Source organism: Crotalus tigris, unplaced genomic scaffold (assembly GCF_016545835.1).
Source record: "Crotalus tigris isolate CLP2741 ecotype Arizona unplaced genomic scaffold, ASM1654583v1 scf7180000023606.2106662, whole genome shotgun sequence".
Taxonomy (NCBI): domain Eukaryota; kingdom Metazoa; phylum Chordata; class Lepidosauria; order Squamata; family Viperidae; genus Crotalus; species Crotalus tigris.
The window spans coordinates 911,530-931,538 of record NW_024100074.1 but is presented as its reverse complement, the minus strand read 5'-3'; the positions used below and the strand labels follow the sequence as shown (position 1 = coordinate 931,538).

General features: G+C 37.1%; 1 protein-coding gene across 14 annotated transcripts in view; it reads left to right on the top strand.

Annotated features, from left to right (window-relative positions):
* TUBGCP5 (tubulin gamma complex associated protein 5) overlaps positions 1-20,009 on the top strand; it is a 62,768-nt gene that overhangs the window by 11,050 nt on the left and 31,709 nt on the right. For 7 of the 14 annotated variants that reach the window (XR_005553745.1, XM_039319666.1, XM_039319665.1 and 4 more), the window contains exons 2-4: positions 3,195-3,248; positions 3,330-3,438; positions 5,680-5,776. The exons of 1 other annotated variant lie outside the window; for it this stretch is intronic. Coding sequence is in view for 9 of the 13 variants with exons in the window: in XM_039319666.1 (XP_039175600.1) it covers positions 3,195-3,248; positions 3,330-3,438; positions 5,680-5,776 (260 nt within the window). In the remaining 4 variants the exon portion in view is untranslated. Of the gene's footprint in view, positions 1-3,194; positions 3,249-3,329; positions 3,439-4,194; positions 4,310-5,679; positions 5,777-17,748; positions 19,267-20,009 lie in introns of those variants that run through there. 6 more of the 14 variants (XM_039319672.1, XM_039319671.1, XM_039319667.1 and 3 more) reach the window with 6 other exon arrangements.

The following is a 20,009-nucleotide window of genomic DNA, read 5'->3' as shown; positions in this document are numbered from 1 at the left end:
AAGGATCTTAACACCCATCTGGCGAAGGGGCGAATTTTTACAAAGTTAGACCTAAGAGAGGCGAACTATCATGTGAGGATAAGAGAAGCTATCAGTTTAAAGTTATGCCCTTTGGATTACAAGGAGCTCCTGCTATGTTCATGCAACTGAATAACCAGGTGCTACACGAGCATTTATACAAAGGAGTTTTGGTGTATCTTGATGACATCTTAATCTATACAGAGACTATGGCAGAACATATAAGCTTAATGCAAGAGGTACTGAGAAAACTATTGAACGCTAAGTTCCATGTCAAACTCTTAAAATGTGAATTCCATCAGACACGTTTAGATTATCTGGGCTATAGAATTTCCAACAAAGTTATAGAAATGGTTCCAACTAAGATGAAAGCTGTGATAGAATGGCAGCCCCCAAAGACTCAGAAACAATTCCAAAGCTTCCTGGGATTTGCTAATTTCTATCGTCAGTTCTTCCCTTCATTTGCTGAGATTGCTTTGTCCCTTACCGAACTATTGAAAACTGGTAAAGATGGGGTGAAACCACATCCAGGTCAGCCTCTGCATTGGTTGTTAGACTGCCAAACCGCTTTTGAGAATTTAAAAAGACTGTTTGCTGCTGAACCAATTCTAAAACACCTCCATCCTAAAGAGCAATTTGTAATTCAAGCCGATGCTAGTGATGTGGCTGTGGGGATCGTACTCCTACAAAAGAATCATGAGGGGGTTTTGCAGCCCTGTGCTTACACTTCAAAAAAGCTCACCGACACAGAGCGGAGGTGGGCCATTTGGGAGAAAGAAGCCTTTGTGATTAGATGGGCTTTGCTAATGTGACATCATTTCCTGGAAGGGATCAAGGTGCCTTTTGAAATATGGACTGATCACACAAATTTAGAGGCATTGAGAACTCTCCGTAAACTGTCTCCTAAACAAGTACTCTGGGCACAAAATTTTAATCGTTTTAATTTCACCCTGAAATACATACCGGGTAGAAAGAATTTCTTAGCTGATGCCCTCTCCAGATTACCCCAATATAAAAGCCAACGTGAACAAGTCTTAGAGTCTATGATACCTCCACCTCAAGTTATTTCTCAAATAACTTCCCAGTCACCAATCTGCAATGACTCTTAACCCTGACGATCCTTTGACAAAGAAGTTAAAACAAGAATTGATTATTGACCATTGGTTCAAGGACAAGCCACCCTTATCTATAGGAATGGTCTAGCTTGGAAAGGGGGGAAATTATATTTACCTAAATCACTCAGACTCCAAGTGCTCCAACACAGTCATGATGTTAAACAAGCTTGTCATTTTGGTTACCTAAAGACACTACACTTAATCCGGAGGCAATTTTGGTGGCCAGGCTTAAAGAAGGATTTGGAGAACTATGTAAAAAGCTGTGTAGTCTGTGCTACCATGAAAAAAAATTCCCAGGAAAACCTCCTGGGCTGTTGCAACTCCTTCCCAAACATGGGAAGAGATCGCTATGGATTTTATTGTTGAGTTACCTGAGAGTAGAGGAAATACAGTAATATGGACTGTGATTGATCTATTTTCAAAGCAGGTTCATTTTATTGCCTGCTCAGGCCTCCCTTCTGCCCAGAAATTGGCTAAGTTGTTATTTAAGCATATTTGCAGATTACACGGTGCGCCAAAGCGAATAATTTCAAACGAGGGGGCAGTTTATGGCCAGGATCTGGAGGGAGTTTCTAAAATTAATTGGTTCTACATAGGGACTGTCATTGGCTTTTCACCCGTCTACGAGTGGGGCATCTGAAAAAGTGAACGCAATGGTGGAATAATATCTTAGATGTTACGTGGATTACCAACAGACAAATTAGATCGATCTCTTTCCTTTTGCTGAGGTGGCTTATTACAACACCTTACACAGCAGCACCAGATTTATGTTGTTTAAAATAGCCATGAGGAGGGATTTTATCCCAATGCCTGAATACCTCCAGGAACCTGCCTCTCAGTGGGTGTCCACTTGGAAGGAGGTGTGGGACAATGCAAAGAAAGCTTTGAAAAAAGCCTCTAAGAGTCTTACAAAAAACAAGCTGATAAGAAAAGGGCACCTCAAAAAACATTTTGTGTGGGAGAGGTTTAACTTTCCACAAAATATTTAGGATTCAAATTACCTAGCAAAAAATTGGGGCCAAAATACCTGGGATCTTTTCCCATAGTGACTCTGGAACTAAAACTCCCTCAACTTTTAGGAAAGATCCACCCAGTATTTCAATGCAGTTTGTTGAAGCCTTCCAGAGATTTTACTCTGAGACCCCCTCCCAAGAAAGCACCTGGCCTGCTTGTGGTAGCTGGAGAGACACATTACGAAGTGAAACATATTGGTGCTAGATTGTACAAAGGGAAATTGCAATATTTAGTGCAGAGGAAGTGATATCCATTATCAGAGGCTACCTGGGTGAAGTGTACTGATGTGAAAGCTGATAGGCTCATATGTAAATTTTATGATAAACATCCGAACAAACCGAGGGGGGATTTGTAACTTTTATTCTTGTTTGATTCACAGGATTTCTCCTTTTTTTTAAGGGGCGCCAAATGTCAACACTGTGACAAACTGAACTGAAGCCATTTTTCATTTTGTCTTTGTTGCCACATATTAGTTTAGAGATTTTAGATGGAGGGGGAGGGGGGATGTTAAGTTTCTCAGTTAATCATAACAATACTTCTGTGTGAGAACCAAGGTCAGTCCTGATAAGAGTTTTGGCAGGCTGAGATACTGGGAGGAGAGCCCGTGTTTTGAAATAATTGGTGAATGTGATTTATGACAACAATTTGGGGTTGGAATTGCAACTTGTTACTTTGTAGCCTGAGGGAGGGGATTTTAGTCTTGGGTTCACCTTTGTATGTGCTGATATCTTGTTTCCTAAATAAAATGTTCTTTAAGGAAGAAATCCTTGCCTTGAAGTTATTTTAAATGGTTTCATCTATTGGAACCATGACATAATAAAGACAGTATATCAGGTTGATGTCAACATGTTTGGAGAAGACTTGAGTGAGCAAGGCTGCTTTTTACAAATTGGTCTTTGAAAATATGCTGAATATCCTAGGGGTTTGTGACTATAGTAAATAAATAAAAATGAATGTAAAAATGCTAAAACAATACACTTATTGAACAAAATAAAAATTTATCATTTCTGATACATGATCCAAAAGATAATTCTGTATTTTTTCTAGGTTTCATCAATTTCTTGATGTCAGTAGGCACAAAGTGGAGAAAATAATGGAAGGGTAAAGTTTTTGTGTTTCTTTTAACATTAGATTGATTCTTTTATTCTAAAAGATTAGTAAACATTCCATATTTTTACATAGAATTTATGAAAAGCTGGTTGTTCACTCTGACCTTGTTAAAGCTGGAAGTTGGAGGAGACTAACAGAAGAGTTTCTGAATTTGTCTCTTCCCACCACAGAAGGAACAAAGGTTTGTGATTTTTAAACATAACTGAATGCTATGTTTTTTTGTCTTTACATTTTTTTAATGCCAATCATTTTGTAACAGAAATGTATATGCATCAGAAATTAATAAATATTTTTTTCTTTTCTATAATATTGATTCTCTGGATTTGATGCATTATCAGACTTCTGCATGTAATTGCCATGAAACTAATTACCTATATAACATGCCATGTAAGACACTTGCAATTGTTCTATTGGAATAAATTATTTTGATAGGCTAGTAGCACTGTGATTTATGAAGACTATTATAAAATCTCAGACATATTTAATTAAAACACAAAGAATAGTCCCTGGGCTCTGAAAAAAGGATAACTTGTAAAAATTAAGATTATTTTGTTAGTTCCAACGCTATAATAGTTTCAAAGTCAGTAAACCTTCAACATTGCTTTTATGTGAATGTTTAATTTAGGTGTTAAACTTACATGCTATGCTGCCCATCTCTTTTAGAGGTGACTCTAGGAAATTTACAGTTAATGAAAACAACAAGACAAACTATTAAAATATTAAAATAATAAATGTTAACACTATAATTGACTTAAAAATTAAGCAAAGAAGGCAAGGAAGGGAGCAAGATGCACATATGGAAGAGGTTGGGTCTTATCATAGTCCATTAATCATCTCCAAAATGACATGCCCCCATCGAGACCCCAAACCAATAGGCAGAGCCAGGTCTTCAGTCCCTTTCAGAAGGCCAAAAGGTTGGATGTGTATCTCAATTCAGGTGGGGGCACAATATTCCAGAGGGTAGAAGCCATGGCAAAAAAAGTCTCTTCTCCTGGACCCCACCAGTCAGAATTATTTGACCGATGAAGTCTGCAGCATGCGCTTCTTCCAAGGTGGGCGAAGTGGGCCAATTCCTTGTCCAATGTTGATGTTTTTCTGTTCTAATTTGTAAGTGAATATATGGGAAGGATAGGGACAGTAAATAAAGTGTTTTTGTATATATTTATATTTATTTTATTATGATTTTATATTTAAAGAACAATGCCTGGGTTTAAAATAGTGAAGAAAATATAGTATTTTTACTGAATTGGAAAAATAATAATAATAATAATAATAATGATGATGATGATGATGATGATGATGATGTTGCAAGGGACCTTGGAGGTCATCTAGTCCAACCTCCTGCTCAGGTAGGAAACCCTGTCTAGTCTCTTCTTAAATGGCTGTCTAGTCTCTTCTTAAAAACTTCCAGTGTTGGAGCATTCACCGCTTCTGGGGGCAGGTTGTTCCACTGGTTAATTGTTCTAACTGTCAGGAAGTTTCTCCTTAATTCTAGGTTGCTTCTCTCCTTGATTAGTTTCCATCCGTTGCTTCTTGTCCTGCCTTCAGGCATTTTGGAAAATAGCTTCACTCCCTCTTCTTTGTGGCAGCCCCTGAGATATTGGAACACTGCTATCATGTCCCCCCTCGTCCTTCTCTTCATTAAACTAGACATACCCAATTCCAGCAACTGTTCCTTATATGTTTTAGCCTCCAGTCCCCTAATCATCTTTGTTGCTCTTCTCTGTACTCTTTCTAGAGTCTCAACATCTTTTTTACATTGTGGTGACCAAAACTGGATGCAGTATTCCAAGTGTGATCTTACCAAGGCATTGTAAAGTGGTATTAATACTTCAAACGTGATCTTGATTCTATCCCTCTGTTAATGCAGCCTAGCACTGTGTTGGCCTTTTTGGCAGCTGCAGCACACTGCTGGTTCATATTTAAGTGATTGTCCACTAGGACTCTGAGGTCCCTCTCACAGTTACTACTATTGAGCAAGGTACCCCCTATACTATACCTGTGCATTTGGGGGGTTTTGCCAGTCAGTTAAATTTGTGCCTAGATTCATCACATAACAACCAAGAATAAAAAACTTCTGCTTTCTTGCCAAAAAGAATTTCTAACACAACAAATAGTAAACATTTGAAGTGATTGTTCTGATCGTTTTAGAACCATAAAATGTACCATGGAATATTTAGTTTTTTTCAGCTTGTGAAGATAAAATCTCATATTTGAAATATATAACTTGATAAACAAAATTTATACTTTTATTTTGTATTGTTTCTTATGTATTTCCTATATTACTTCTAATCCTAATTAAGATGAATGATAAACTAAATGTGCTGATTTTCATTTCTAAATATACCATTGGATTAGAATTCTGGTATCTTCTTTTATTTTGCTGTCCTGTTCACTGAATTACTTGTTTTCTGTGTTTAAGACAGATGCACATTATGCCATACTCTCACTTCTATTGTGCTTGTCTGATTCTCCTTCCAACACCAGCTTTGCAGAAGAACCAATAAAAAAACTAGTAGGTAGGTTGAGAGCATCTAAGAAATTATAAGGAAAATGCTTTATTCTACCATTTTGATTATATATTTTTCAATGTTGTGTTGTCCTTTTTAACAAATAATTATATGCACTAGGAAGATACTTGATTTCTAGCAATGACATAAAGTAAATGGATTTTCTCTATTAGGATATAGTGAGGGAAAAAATTATTTGATTCCCTGCTGATTTTGTACGTTTGCCCACTGACAAAGAAATGATTAGTCTATAATTTTAATGGTAGGTTTATTTTAACAGAGACTGAATAACCAAAAAAAATTCCGGAAAAATGCATTTCAAAGAAATTATAAATTAATTTGCATTTTAATGAGTGAAATAAGTATTTGACCCCTTCGCAAAACACGCCTTAGTCCTTGGTGGCAAAATCCTTGTTGGCAATCATAGAGGTCACATGTTTCTTGTAGTTGGCCACCAGATTTTCAAACATCTCAGGAGGGATTTTGTCCCACTCTTTGCAGATCCTGTCCAAGTCATTAACGTTTGGCAGCTCAAACCTTTAGCTCCTTCCACAGTTTTTCTGGAATAGAATAGAATAGAGCTGGAAGGGACCTTGGAGGTCTTCTAGTCCAGTCCCCTGCTCAGGCAGGAGAACCTATACCATCTCAGACAAGTGACTATACAGGCTCTTCTTAATTAAGATATTAAAGAGTACTGGACCTAAGATGGAGCCTTGTGGTACCCCACTGCTTACTTGTCTCCATGTAGATGTAGTACCATTGAGGACTACTTGCTGAGTACAGTTTGTCAGCCAGCTACAAATCCATCTGATGGTGTTGTCTATACCATTTTTTTCTAGCTTACTAAGCAGCAGGTTGTGGTCTACTTTGTCAAATGCCTTACTGAAATCTAAGCATACTATATCCATAATGTTTCATTGGTCTACTAATTTAGTCACTTTATCAAAGAATGAAATAAGATTGGTTGGCATGAACTGTTTTTGACAAACCCGTGCTGGCTACTGGTTATAACTGACACATAATTCTATGGTATTAAGGACTGGAGACTGGCTACTCCAGGACCTTAATGTGCTTCTTTTTGAGCCACTCCTTTGTTGCCTTAGCCGTGTGTTTTGGGTCATTGGCATGCTGGAATACCTCTCCATGATCCATTTTCAATGCCCTGGCTAAGGGAGAGAGGTTCTCACCCATGGCCCTGTCCATCGTCCCTTTGATGCAGTGAAGTTGTCCTGTCCCCTTAGTAGAAAAACATCCCCAAAGCATAATGTTTCCACCTCCATATTTGACGGTGGGGATGGTGTTCTTGGGGTCATAGGCAGCATTCCTCCTCCTCCAAACATGGCGAGTTGAGTTGCTGCCAAAGAGCTTGAGTTTGGTCTCATCTGACCACAACACTTTCACCCAATTGTCCTCTGAATCATTCAGGTATTCATTGGCAAACTTCAGATGGGTCTGTACATGTGCTTTCTTGAGAAGGGGACCTTGCAAGCACTGCAGGATTTCAGTCTTTCATGGCGTAGTATGTTACCAATTGTTTTCTTGGTGACTATGGTCCCAGCTGCCTTGAGATTATTGACAAGATCTTCCCATATAATTCTGTGCTGATCCCTCACTGTTCTCATGATCATTGAAACTCCACAAGGTGAGATTTTGTATGAAGCCCCAGACCGAGGGAGATTGACAGGTATTTTGTATTGCTTCCATTTGCGAATAATTGTACCAACTGTTTGGAATCTGATTGATTAATTGCTTCTGTGGACAGGTATCTTTTATACAGGTAAGAAGCTGAGATTAGGAGCACTCCCTTTAAGAGAGTGCTCCTAATATCAGCTCATTATCTGTATAAAAGACAGATGGAGCCAGAAATCTTGCTGATTGATAGGGGATCAAATATTTATTTCACTCTTTAAAATGCAAATGTCATGGTTCCGACAGACAAACAAATAAAGCAGAACTCCGAGGCTTGCAAGTTCCTCAAAGAACATGTTTATTGATACAAAGTATTGGCATGTCAAAAGTGAAACCAAGTCTGAATAGACATGTAACAATCCCCAATACAAAGTTAAGAAATCCCACCAATAAAGCTATGCAAGCTACTACATTCCTCAATACATCTTCTTGGCGGACTTTTCACAAAACGCCCAGCCTGCAGTTCTGGGAGCAGCCGATGACCTTGGTTCCCACGGGAGAAAATCTTTTTAGTATAGCAAAGCACCTGGTAAACCCCCTCCCTCCGTGCTATGTGTCAACCGAAAATGAGTAGGGAAAATGGCTGCATCCATGCTCATTTTCAAAGTTGACAGTTGGCTCCTCTTCAGAAAGAAAGAGTCTCCTGCAGGGGAAACAAAAATCAGGTTAGGTATCCCCTTGAGGCTTGTGAGGGTATTTATCATAAAACTTTTTTATCAATCTATCTGCCTTCACATTTATACATTTCACCCATGTAGCCTCTGAAAGGTGGTAACCTTTCCACTGGACAAGGTATTGTAACTTTCCCTTGTACAGCCTAGAATCAAGAATATGTTTTATTTCATAATGCGTCTCTCCCTCTACCACCACTGGACCAGGCGGCTCTTTTGGAATAGATCTTAAAGTGGATTCTGACACAGGTTTCAAAAGACTGCAATGTCACCCATTGGTCCAAAGTCTGGGAAGTAGGAAGCTCCTGTGGGAATTCAGGCATGGGCACAAAATCTCGACCCGTCACTATTTTGAATGGGATGAGACTAGTGCTACTGTGCACAATATTATTGTAGGCTACCTCTGCAAAAGGTAAAAGGTCAGCCCAATTAGACTGCTGGTAATTTACATAACATCTGGGGTACTGTTCCATCATTGTGTTAGCTTTCTCAGCAGCTCCATTAATATTCAGATGAAAAGCAGATGAAAGCCCCTGGGAGGACTCAATCAGTTTAACAAACTCCCTCCAGAACTTTGCAATAAACTGGACTCCTCTATCAGAAATAATCCTCTTTGGGGCACCATGGAGTCGGTATATGTGCTTCAAAAATAGTTTGGTTACCTTCTGGTAACCCTGGGACACTGTGACCATTATAAATATGAATCAGTTGCCAAGCATCTGAATGAAAATCACAAGACCCTGGAGATGCTGCAACATTCCAGCTGATTGGCGCTTCTTCTGGGCTAAGCAGAAGTGCCAGGATCAGTGCTGCTTTCCACCTGATTGGTGCTTCTTTAGGGCTCAGCACAAGCGCCAGGATTAGTGCTGCTTTCCAGCTGATTGGTGCTGCTTCTGGGCTCAGCAGAAGCGCCAGGATCAGTGCTGCTTTCCAGCTGATTGGTACTTCTTTAGTGCTCAGCAGAAGCATCAGGATCAGCGCCGAGCTCCAGCTGGAGCCTGGCGCTGATCCTAGCGCTTCCACTGACCCCTGACAGCCCCGAAGAAGCACCAATCAGCTGGAAAGTGGCACTGATTCTGGTGCTTCCGCTGAGTCCTGACAGCCCTGAAGCTCCAGCCGTCTCTCGCTCAGGCTTGTGCAGTGCTGCGCCGGTTCAGCTCATTCCCCTCTCCCGCTACCACTTTTCTAGGATGGTCGCGTACCACCTGCCAGGTGCCAATGTACTACAGGTAGTACCCGTACCACTGGATGAAAAGCCCTGTTCTAGACAAGGCATCAGCCAAAAAGTTCTTGCCTCCAGGAAAATATTTTAAAATGAAATTAAAACGGTTGAAGTATTGAGCCCATTGAACTTGCTTGGGGGATAATTTGCGGGGGGTCTTGAGAGCCTCCAAATTCTTGTGATCAGTCCATACCACAAAAGGTATTTCTCCCCCCTCCTAGAAATAATGCCATGTCAGCAAAGCCCAACGAACTGCAAAAGTACTCTTTCTCCCAAACAGCCCACCTTCTTTCGGTCTCAGTTAATTTCCGGGAAGTATAAGCACAAGGTTGTAACTCCTCTGTGATTTTGTTGTAAAAGAACAGCACCCATGGCCATGTTACTTGCATCATCTTGAATGATGAATTGTTGCCCGGGGTCAGGGTATTTAGGGATTGGTTCAGCTGCAAAGAGTCTCTTTAATTTTTTGAATGCTGCCTGGCACTCTAATGACCATTGCAATGGCTGACAAGGTCGAGGGGGGGGGGTTTCCCCCTCTTTGCCTGTTTTGAGTAAATTGTTGATTGGCATGACTAGCTCTGCAAAAGAGGGAATATATTGGTGATAAAAGTTGGTAAACCCCAGAAAACTTTGAAGCTGTTTGCAGGTGCATGGGATTTGCTATTCTAGAACTGCTTTAAGTTTGGCAGGGTCCATTTCTTTTTTTATATATAAGATTTTATTAATTTTTTCCATATATACAATAATATTTTTTCGATCAACGTGCTGTCTGAGTTTAAATTCGCTAATACATATTTAATTTCTTATCCTATATTCTTTCTTCTAGCCATTGATAAAATAAGTCCCAAGTTTGATAATATTCTGTTTCTTCTTAACCAGGGAGATGGTTGGCTTATCAGTTAAGAAAAAAACAGAAACAGAGGAATATAGATAAAATAAATTATAATGGTAAATTGGTTTATCAGAAAGAATTGATTAAGAAATCTTTTTTAGAATACTATCAAAAATTATATAAGGGTACTAATATTCAAATTACAGATATAAATAATTATTTAGGCAAAGTTAACTTTCCTAAATTAACAGAAGATCAGGAAAAAAAGATTAACGGTTTAATTACTAAGGAAGAAATTGTTACAGCTATTAAACAATTGAAATTGGGCAAAGCGCCGGGTACGGATGGGTTGACATCTATTTATTATAAAGCTTTAGTAGAAGAGATGATTCAACCGTTGTGTGAACTGTTTAATAATTTATTACAGGGGTTAGAGATCCCTCCATCCTGGCGTAATGCATTTATATCATTGATTCCAAAAGATAGTCAAGATCTTACTTTGCCTAAAAATTATAGGCCTATATCTCTTTTAAATGTGGATTACAAAATTTTTGCAAAAATTTTAGCTAACAGGCTTATGGGGATCTTGCAGCAGTTTATACATAGGGATCAATCGGGTTTTATAACTGGAAGGTATATGAAGAATAACGTTAGACAAATTATTAATTTATTAGAGTATTTAGAAAAGAATAACCAAGTCTCTGCAGGCCTGATATTTTTGGATGCTGAAAAAGCCTTTGATCAAGTGAATTGGCAGTTTATGCTGTGTTTAATCAAGGAGATGAATTTTGGACAAAATATATTACAAGTATTATCCAATATATATCAAAAACAGACTGCTCAAATTATTGTAAATGGGGGTTTGTCAGAGGCTTTTGTAATAGAAAAAGGAACAAGACAGGGATGCCCGTTGTCTCCGTTATTGTTTGTTTTAACACTGGAAATTTTGTTGATTAAAATTCGGGAGTCTCAAGAAATAAAAGGAATAGAAATTAATAAAAAAGAATATAAATTAAGAGCCTTTGCAGATGACTTGGTTGTTACTTTGTCTCAACCTGTTTCTTCGGTGGTGAAATTATTACAATTGATTCAACAATATGGACGTGTTTCTGGCTTTAAAATTAATAATAATAAGACCAAAATATTAGCTAAAAACATGACTAATGGTGATAAACAGGCTCTAGTTAACTTAACAGACTTTGAAATTGTTGATAAGGTAAAATATTTGGGGGTTACATTATCTGCTTCTAATGTAAAATTGTATAAAAATAATTATGAAAAGCTGTGGATGGAGGTACAGAAGGATTTAAAAAACTGGAATAATTTACAGTTATCCCTTATGGGCAGAATTGCAGTTATTAAAATGAATGTCCTGCCAAAGTTTATTTTTTTGTTCCAAATGTTACCTATCTTAAAGAACGAACGTAATTTAGATGAATGGCAAAAAGGTATTAATAAATTTGTTTGGGCAGGGAAAAAACCAAGGGTGAAACTTAAAATAATGCAAGATTTTCGTGAGAGAGGTGGACTCAAGGTACCAAATATGAAATTGTATTATGATGCTGTAGTATTGACATTGATTAGCGACTGGGTGAATTTAACAAATACAGAAATACTTCATTTGGAAGGCTGGGACCTATTTTTTGGATGGCATGCCTATTTAATATTTAATAAAAAAGTGGATTGGGTTTTTAAGTCTCATATTATAAGAAACTCTTTGCTAAGAGTGTGGAGAAAGTATTATAAAAGTGACTTCAAAATACCATTATGGGCTATACCTCGGCATGCCATAGAAGGTATAAGGAAAGGGGTAAATATGGACAAGGTCTCTTACGTACAGTTATTAAGATGGGATGGCCAAGACTGGCAGTTAAAATCTTTGGAAGAGTTAACACATGAAAACTTAACTTATTCATGGTTCCAATATAGACAAATAGTGGATAGATGGAAGATGGATTGTAAAATGGGCTGGCTTAGAGAAGATGAAATTTTTTTAAAACAAGTAAGAGATCAAAGGCCAACCCATATTAAGAGAGTTTATGGGGTTTTAGTGGAATTAGATTCAGAACTTGAACTAGTTAAAGATTGTATGATTAAATGGGCACAGAATATTGGTGAAACGATTTCAATGGATACTTGGGAACTTATTTGGATAAGAAATGTTAAATTCACACAAGCGCAAAATTTAAGAGAGAATTTTTATAAGATGTTTTATAGATGGCACCTTGACCCAAAGAAAATGTCCATTATGTACCCTAATCTACAGCCGAAATGCTGGAGATGTGGATATTTGGATGCTACCTATTACCATATTTGGTGGACGTGTAAGCATATAAAAGCTTTTTGGATTAAGATATGGTGGAATATTCAAAGAATTTTTAAAAGGAGGGTAAAATTTACTCCGCAATTATTTTTACTAGGTATTGTTATTGACTGTGATGCTAAGGAGGTTATATTGATGTTAAATTTGATTACAGCCGCTAGGTTGTTAATAGGACAATATTGGAAGAAGGAATCTTTGCCTACTTTACAAGAATGGTTTCATAAAGTTTCGTATTTGGCAGAAATGGCAAAGATTTCGGCTTTCTTAAAGGAGCAATCTCAAGAAAAATTTTTTGCGGTATGGGAAAAATGGATAAATTTTATACAACATAATTTGGATATGGAAAAATATTATTTAGCCTTTTTATAATTTGTAATGATTGTTTTTTCTTTCTTTCTTTCTTCTTTTTCTTTTTTATATATATACATTTTTTATGTATTATTATTCATATATTTTTTTTTTATATATATATGCTTTATTCTTCGTCTACTTTCTTCTTTCTTCTTTCTCTCTCTCTCTTCTCTTTTTATTTTTTTTTTTATTTTTTAGTATATATTATTCATTTTAAAGTTTATGTTATGTATATTATTATTATATATATTATTACTGTGATTTTTATTATTATTATTAATTATTTTATAAATTGCAAATGTTATTTTTAAAATATTTGTTAAATAATCCTATATTCAGTTCTGGGAAGTCGGGGGGGGGGGTGGGGTGGTTGGGGAGGGGGGGGTGGATTTTTATTTGTAAAACTTTTGAAAAATTTCAATTAAAAAAAAAAAAATATTCTGTTTCTTCTTTTTCTTTCAGTCTCATAGTCAATCTGTCCATCTCTGTGCATTCTAGTATTTTTTAAATTATTTCTTCATCCGATGGTATTCCTTCATTCTTCCAATATTGCGCAAATATAATTCTTGCCGCTATTGTAATGTGCAAAATCAAATATAGGCTTTGTTTGTTAGTTTTTTCTGGCATTATACCTAATAAAAAAAGTTCAGGTTTAAAATCTACATGTTCTCCCAACATCTTTTCCAACCAAGTATGTATCTTTTTCCAATAATTCTTTACTTTATCACATGTCCACCAAACATGATAGTACGTGCTGATCTATGTTTACATTTCCAACATCTATCTGACATATTTTAAACATTTTTGCTAATCTTGCTGGTAGCAAGTGCCATCTATAAAACATTTTATATAAGTTTTCTTTATACAAGGTTGATATTGTCAGTTTATAATTTCTTTGCCATAAATTTTGCCATTTTTCTAATTCTACATTATATTTTCTTTGGCATCTTGTAACATTTTCATCTTAATTCTAGCTTTCTTTCCTTGCCAAACAAATTTCAAAATTAGTGAATTTAAGTCTTGAAAAAAAAATGCTCAAGTTTTATGGGTATTGTTTGAAACAGAAATAAGATTTTTGGCAATATATTCATTTTCACTGTAGCAATTCTTCCTAGTATTGACAATTGCAAGTTTTTCCATTTTTCCAAATCCAGTTTTATTTGATTCAATAATTTTATGTAATTATCTTCTTTTATCATTGAACATCTTGCTGTTAAATGTATACCCAAATATTTAACCTTTTTAACTATCTGTAGTTCTGTTTTTTCTGAGATTTTTTTTGTTTATCTGTAAGGCTTTTAGCTATTAATTTGGTTTTTTCTCTGTTTATTTTCAGTCCTGCCATTTCTCCATATTGTTCTACCTTTCCCAGTAATTTGGGGATCGTCTCTAAAGGTTCTTCTATGATAAATATCAAATCATCAGCAAATGCTTGTAATTTATATGTTTCACTTTTTATTTAATTTCTGTATCTTGTCTAATATTTCTATTTAAAACTTCCAGAGTGAAAATGAATAACAATGGAGATAGTGGACATCCTTGCCTTGTACCTTTTCTTATCTCAAAGTTCTCTATATAATCTCCATTCATGATCACTTTCGCTGTTTGTTTATTGTATATTGTTTTTATCATATTTATAAAGTTCCGTCCAAAATCCATTATTTGTAACTGCCAGGAAACATTATCAAATACCTTTTGTGCATCTAGGAATATTAGTGCCAGTTACTTCCGTGGATGTAGTTCATAATATTCTAATACATCCATTATCACTCTTAAGTTGTTTTTAATTTATCTCTTTGGTAAAAAATTTTTTTTTTGGTCTGGATGTATAAATTCAGTTAGGTATTTTTTCAGTCTCAGTGCCATTATTGAAGTAAAATTTTTATAATCCACATTCAGTAACAATATCGGTCTATAATTTTTTATCTGTGTGAAATCTGAATCATCTTTTGATATTAAAGTAATATTTGCTTCCATTCATGTGGTTGGGAATTTAACCTCCAACAAAAGTTCATTACAAACGTCTTTCAACGGTTCACTTAGTATATCTTGTAGGGTTTTATATAACTCTGCTGGTAGTCCATCTGGCCCCGGTGTTTTTTCATTTTTTTGCCGCCTTATGGCCTCTGTTATTTCCATCATTGTGATTTTTTCCTTTAACATAGTCTTAAATATTTCTGGAATTTTTGGAAGATTATTTTCTTCTAGATATTGGATCATTCTCTCTCTTGGAGTTTCTTTTGTATCATACAATTTCTTGTAATATTCCTTAATTATCTTTTTTATTTCTTCATTTTTAAATTGTAGATAGCCTTTTTCATCTACTAAATTGTGTATCATTTTCTTCTCCTTCTGTTTTTTAAGTTTATAAGTTAACCATCTTCCTGGTTTATTTGCATTTTCAAAAAAAATTGTTTTGATCTTTTTATCTGCTGTGCAAATTTTTCTGAATCCAACAGATTTAGTTTGTGTTTTATTGTTTCCATTTCTCTTTTCAAAGTCTTTTTCTGTGGGTTTTTTTGCAGTTCTGATTCTAACTTTCTTTTAATAGTACATATTGCTGTCTTTTCTGTTTGTTTTTCTTTGCCATATATGTTGTAGCTATACCTCTAAAATATGCTTTAGCTGTGTCCCTTACATTTTGTAATGTTGTATCTTCTTTTTTGTTTTCTCTAAAGATAAACTCTATTTCTTTTTTTGCTAATTCTATAAATTCTCTTTCTTTTAATATAGATTGATTCAAAGTCCATTTTAGTCTTTTTTGTATTCCTCTCCATGTCACTTTTAAGTGTTATGGTTATGGTTTTAAGGGTTACCTGGTTCTATCTCAATTTTCTGTGTATTCATCCTCAATTCAGACGTCATCCAAATCATATCAATTCTTGACCAGGATTTTTGACTATTTGAGTAAAAAGTATATTGTAGTTTTTCTGGATTAATTTCCCTCCAAACATCTTCTACTCCGATTTCTTCTATCATATTAAAAAATGTCTTAGGTAGTCTTCTTCTTCCAGTTTTCCCTGTTTTACTGCTTTTATAGTCAATTGTCCCATCTACTATCGCATTAAAGTCTCCTAATAAACAAATATTCTGGTACTCCATTTCTATTATTTTTCTATGGAGACTTTGGTAGAATTCTTCCTGGTTATTATTTGGTGCATAAATTACTACTAACAATGTTTGTTTTTGGTGTAAATATATTTCTACCATCACAGTTCTTCCTTCTTCATCTCAGTAAATCATTTTAGAATCTACTGTCTCTTTAATATATACAGCAACACTTCTTTTTTTCTGATGTGCTGATGCATAATAAAGTTCCCCAATTTTGGGGTATTCCAACAGTTTATAATGTCATTTTTTTATATGTGTCTCTTGCAAACAAATTATATCTGTATTTAATTTCTGTAGTTTCCTGAACTGTTGGAATATTCATGAGTAGGAAGAGTCATGTGGTAACTCAGTCACCCAATGTGAAGAAAGTGCTACTGAGTCTGTGCAAAAAGGTATTGAGTTAGGAGCTAGATTTCCAGTCTCAGGTTTGTCTCTGTATCTCTCTGAAAGAAGTCTTCATTTGTGCTATGTTACTGTAAAGAAGAATGTATGGTATTGTAAATATTTTGATATAAATATAGTTATTTTGAATCAGCTAAATGCAGTCAACTGTGAGAGCTTCTGATTTATTTTCACCAATAGAGAAATTAAAATTCTCTAACAGGTTATGGGCCCAGAGCTTACTAAGGGCTGCATTGTAATTTAAAGCTGGAAGAAATTGCCTGTGTTTAGAAAGTATAAGAACAAGGCAGAATTAGCAGAATGGCTGCAATGGAATTTAAGGAAAACTCTGTGCCTCGTTTGGGCCAGAAGAATTACATTGTGTGGGCTGCAAAAATGGAATGTTTGCTCAAGGCTAAAAAGCTGTGGTATATCGTAGAAAATCCACCACAAGTGTTTGTAGCTGCTGATCAGAAAAGTCATGATCAAGCTATGGCTTATTTCATCTTGAAATTAGATGATGAACAATTTCTAAATGTTGCAAATTTAAAGACTGGAAAGGAGATTTGGTTGAAGTTGAGAGCTGTGCACGTGAATGTTTCTGCATGCAATATAGTGCAATTGTCAAGAAAACTTTACAGGGCCTGTTTGCAACCAGGTGAATCTGGAACAGCATTTAAATAGAATGCAAAGTTTATTTTTGGACTTAGAACAATGTGGGATTAAATTCCCTGAGTCCCAGAAGGTTTTATTGGTGTTGAACAATTTAGATAAAACCTGGGACACAGTTTCTGCCATATTTGAGTGTAAAGAAGAGCAAGACTTAAATTTTGAGGCTTTAAAGGCATGTTTGCTTAATGAAGAAGAAAAGCACCATTTTAGAAATTTGTTATAGCAACAACAGAGACAAGTGGCTAATAGATAGTGGGGCAAGTCAAACAATTGTTAATGACTCTGAATTATTTTGCAGGTTTGTTCCAGTAGCACAAGAAGCTGTGGCTTTGGCAAATGGCCAGAAAGCAAAAGTCATTGGAAGAGGCGATGTAAAAATTCCATATTTGGAATCAAAGTTTACCAATGTGCTTTGTGTACCTGAGATGGAACATAATTTGTTAAGTGTGTCTAATTTAGATAAACAAGGTTTTGAGATCATTTTTATAAATGGGAAGTGTCTCATCAAAAGGAATGGGAATATTTGTGCAGAAGCCATAAAGGAAGATAATCTATATGTATTGCAGAGACAAAAAGTTCAATGTTCCCATATATTTTTTTCCCCTTTTCCTTAGCTGTGCTACTCCCTTTTATTCTATTGGCTTTTGAAAGCCAATAGAATAGACTCTCTTGAATAGAGTCTAATTCTATTGGCTTTCAAAAGCCAATAGGAATTGTCCAGGCTGTCTCTGCCCTGCTGAGCCCCCAAAAGTCCCATTCTGCAAACGGTGCTGCACCAGTTGAGTCGTCCTTGACTTATGACCGGTTGGGGGTCGCGGCATTAAAAAGGTTGAGAACCACTGCACTAAAGGTTTCTGCCAAATCTCGGTACTCAGTAAGGATAAGCTGAATCCCCGGCACTTTTTCGGCTACAGTTTGTAGGATTTCAAGGGACTCCCCATGAGTTTTGCAGATGGCCAGTGTCTTTGTTTTGTCATCAGTATCAGGTGTCCCCAGTCTTAATTTGCACATTCCCTCCTCCCACCAGATGTGAAGACACCATTTGTCAAGCCACGCTAGCCCCAAAATTACTGCTTCACTCATCTTCAGAACCACCACAAAACGGATTATTTCCCAATGCCAACCGATTTCTAAATGTACATGTTTGGTTAGGTGCATGGCAGGGGCACCTCCAATGAGGGACCCGTCGACCTGCTCAAACCCCATGGGATGAGGCAATAACTTGGCTCAGATGCCCAGTTTCAGTAAAGTGGGTAAATTAATTAAATGCTGAGAGCAACCTGAATCTATTAGGACACTCATATTCATGTGAGCCCCTATTTATTTATTTATTTATTTATGAGACTTATATACCACTTTAAGTGCAAGCACTCTCTAAGCGGTATACACCTTTAAGTGCAAGCACTCTCTAAGCAGTGTACACTATCTTGGGCACTATAAGTCTGGCGGGAATGGCAAAAGGGAATGGGCTGATTCACCATAGGGTCCTCCTTCCCTTCCTCGTCACTGTCGTACGGTGCCGGCATCTGCTGCAGCTCAACTTGGGGCTTGGCTTCGAGCTTGGCAGGAGGGGAGGCTTTGACGCCCGGGCCTTGACGTGCCCAGTTGGTTTTTTCTCTTCCTTCTCTGGGAGCTCTTCATGGTTTCGTGACAGCAATTGGCATGCTCCTGGATTGAGGGTGAGGAGTGGGGCACTCCACAGCACAATAACCCATTTGACCACACCGGTAGCACTTGATGGGAGCCCTGGCTGGCACTTGGGAAATGCTGGTGGCTGCAGAGGCTTGGGGACGTCAGCCATAGAGGCGTTTCTCTTAGACGTGCGGCGGCTTGGTTTCGGTGGTGCTTGACTTTTTGGGATGGTCCAGTTCGGTGTCTAGAGCCATTGACATATGGTAACACTCACATAATAGATTAGGAAAACCTCGAATGATGTAGGCTTGAAGCAAGTCGCGATCTAGCCTATGTTTGAAGTAATTGACCATTCAGGCCAGTGCCCCAATCTGTTAGCAACTCTTTTGAATTCACAGACGTACTCCTTTGCGGGGAGACCACTTTGCCTCAGGTGGTGGATTTTTTCTCGGCCATCAGGATTCGGGATTCATCTTCAAACTGACCCCTCAGTTGCTCCATGAATAGATAAATGTGCAGTTCAGGAGCCCCCTCATCATAGAGGTTGGTCACCCAGTCGGCTGCTTCCCCCTCTATGTTTGCCGCTACCGCATTCACCATCATAGCCCCATCTAGGTAGGCATAAATGTAATGATCTAAATGAGCCCATACCTGGTTTAGGAAGAAGGTCAACTTCTCAGGATTCCCATTGAAAGTGGGCTTGATGGGAGGTGGTTCGAATCTCGGCAGGGCCACCTGTGCCTGCTGCTGGGCTTGGGCGGCTTGCTGATCCTGGGGATGTGGCTGAATCACTCTCCGGACTTTTCTTGACTGGGCTCCGGGACTGGCATCCTGAGGCTGTGGCAATGGGCTTGGTATCGCAGCTGGTTGAGGGGTGGGTGAAGCAGCTTGGGCTCTGGCAGTTGGGCTGGAACTTGCTCATTCCCAAAGTTGACAGCAAATCAATTTATAACTTTTTGAAATGCATTTTTCTGGATTTTTTTGTTGTTCTGTCTCTCACTGTTAAAATAAACCTACCATTGAAATTATAAACTGATCATTTCTTTGTTAGTGGGTAAACGTACAAAATCAGCAGGGGATCAAGTAATTTTTTCCCTCACTGTATGTCTCTATCATGGCCTTTTATTTTTTCAAACACTGCACTCATTACCACTGTAACTGACTATTACATTATTATACAACTTTACATGACATGATATTACATTATACGCAGTTTCTGACATTACAACCTTATATAGTAGTATGAGATTATGCTGAGGCTGTCTCAGTACTTAGCTTTTCAAAATCTCATAGCATGGCAGCATGGTGCAATACATATTTGTTTGGTTTTCTGGAAAAAAAATAACGATATAAAACTA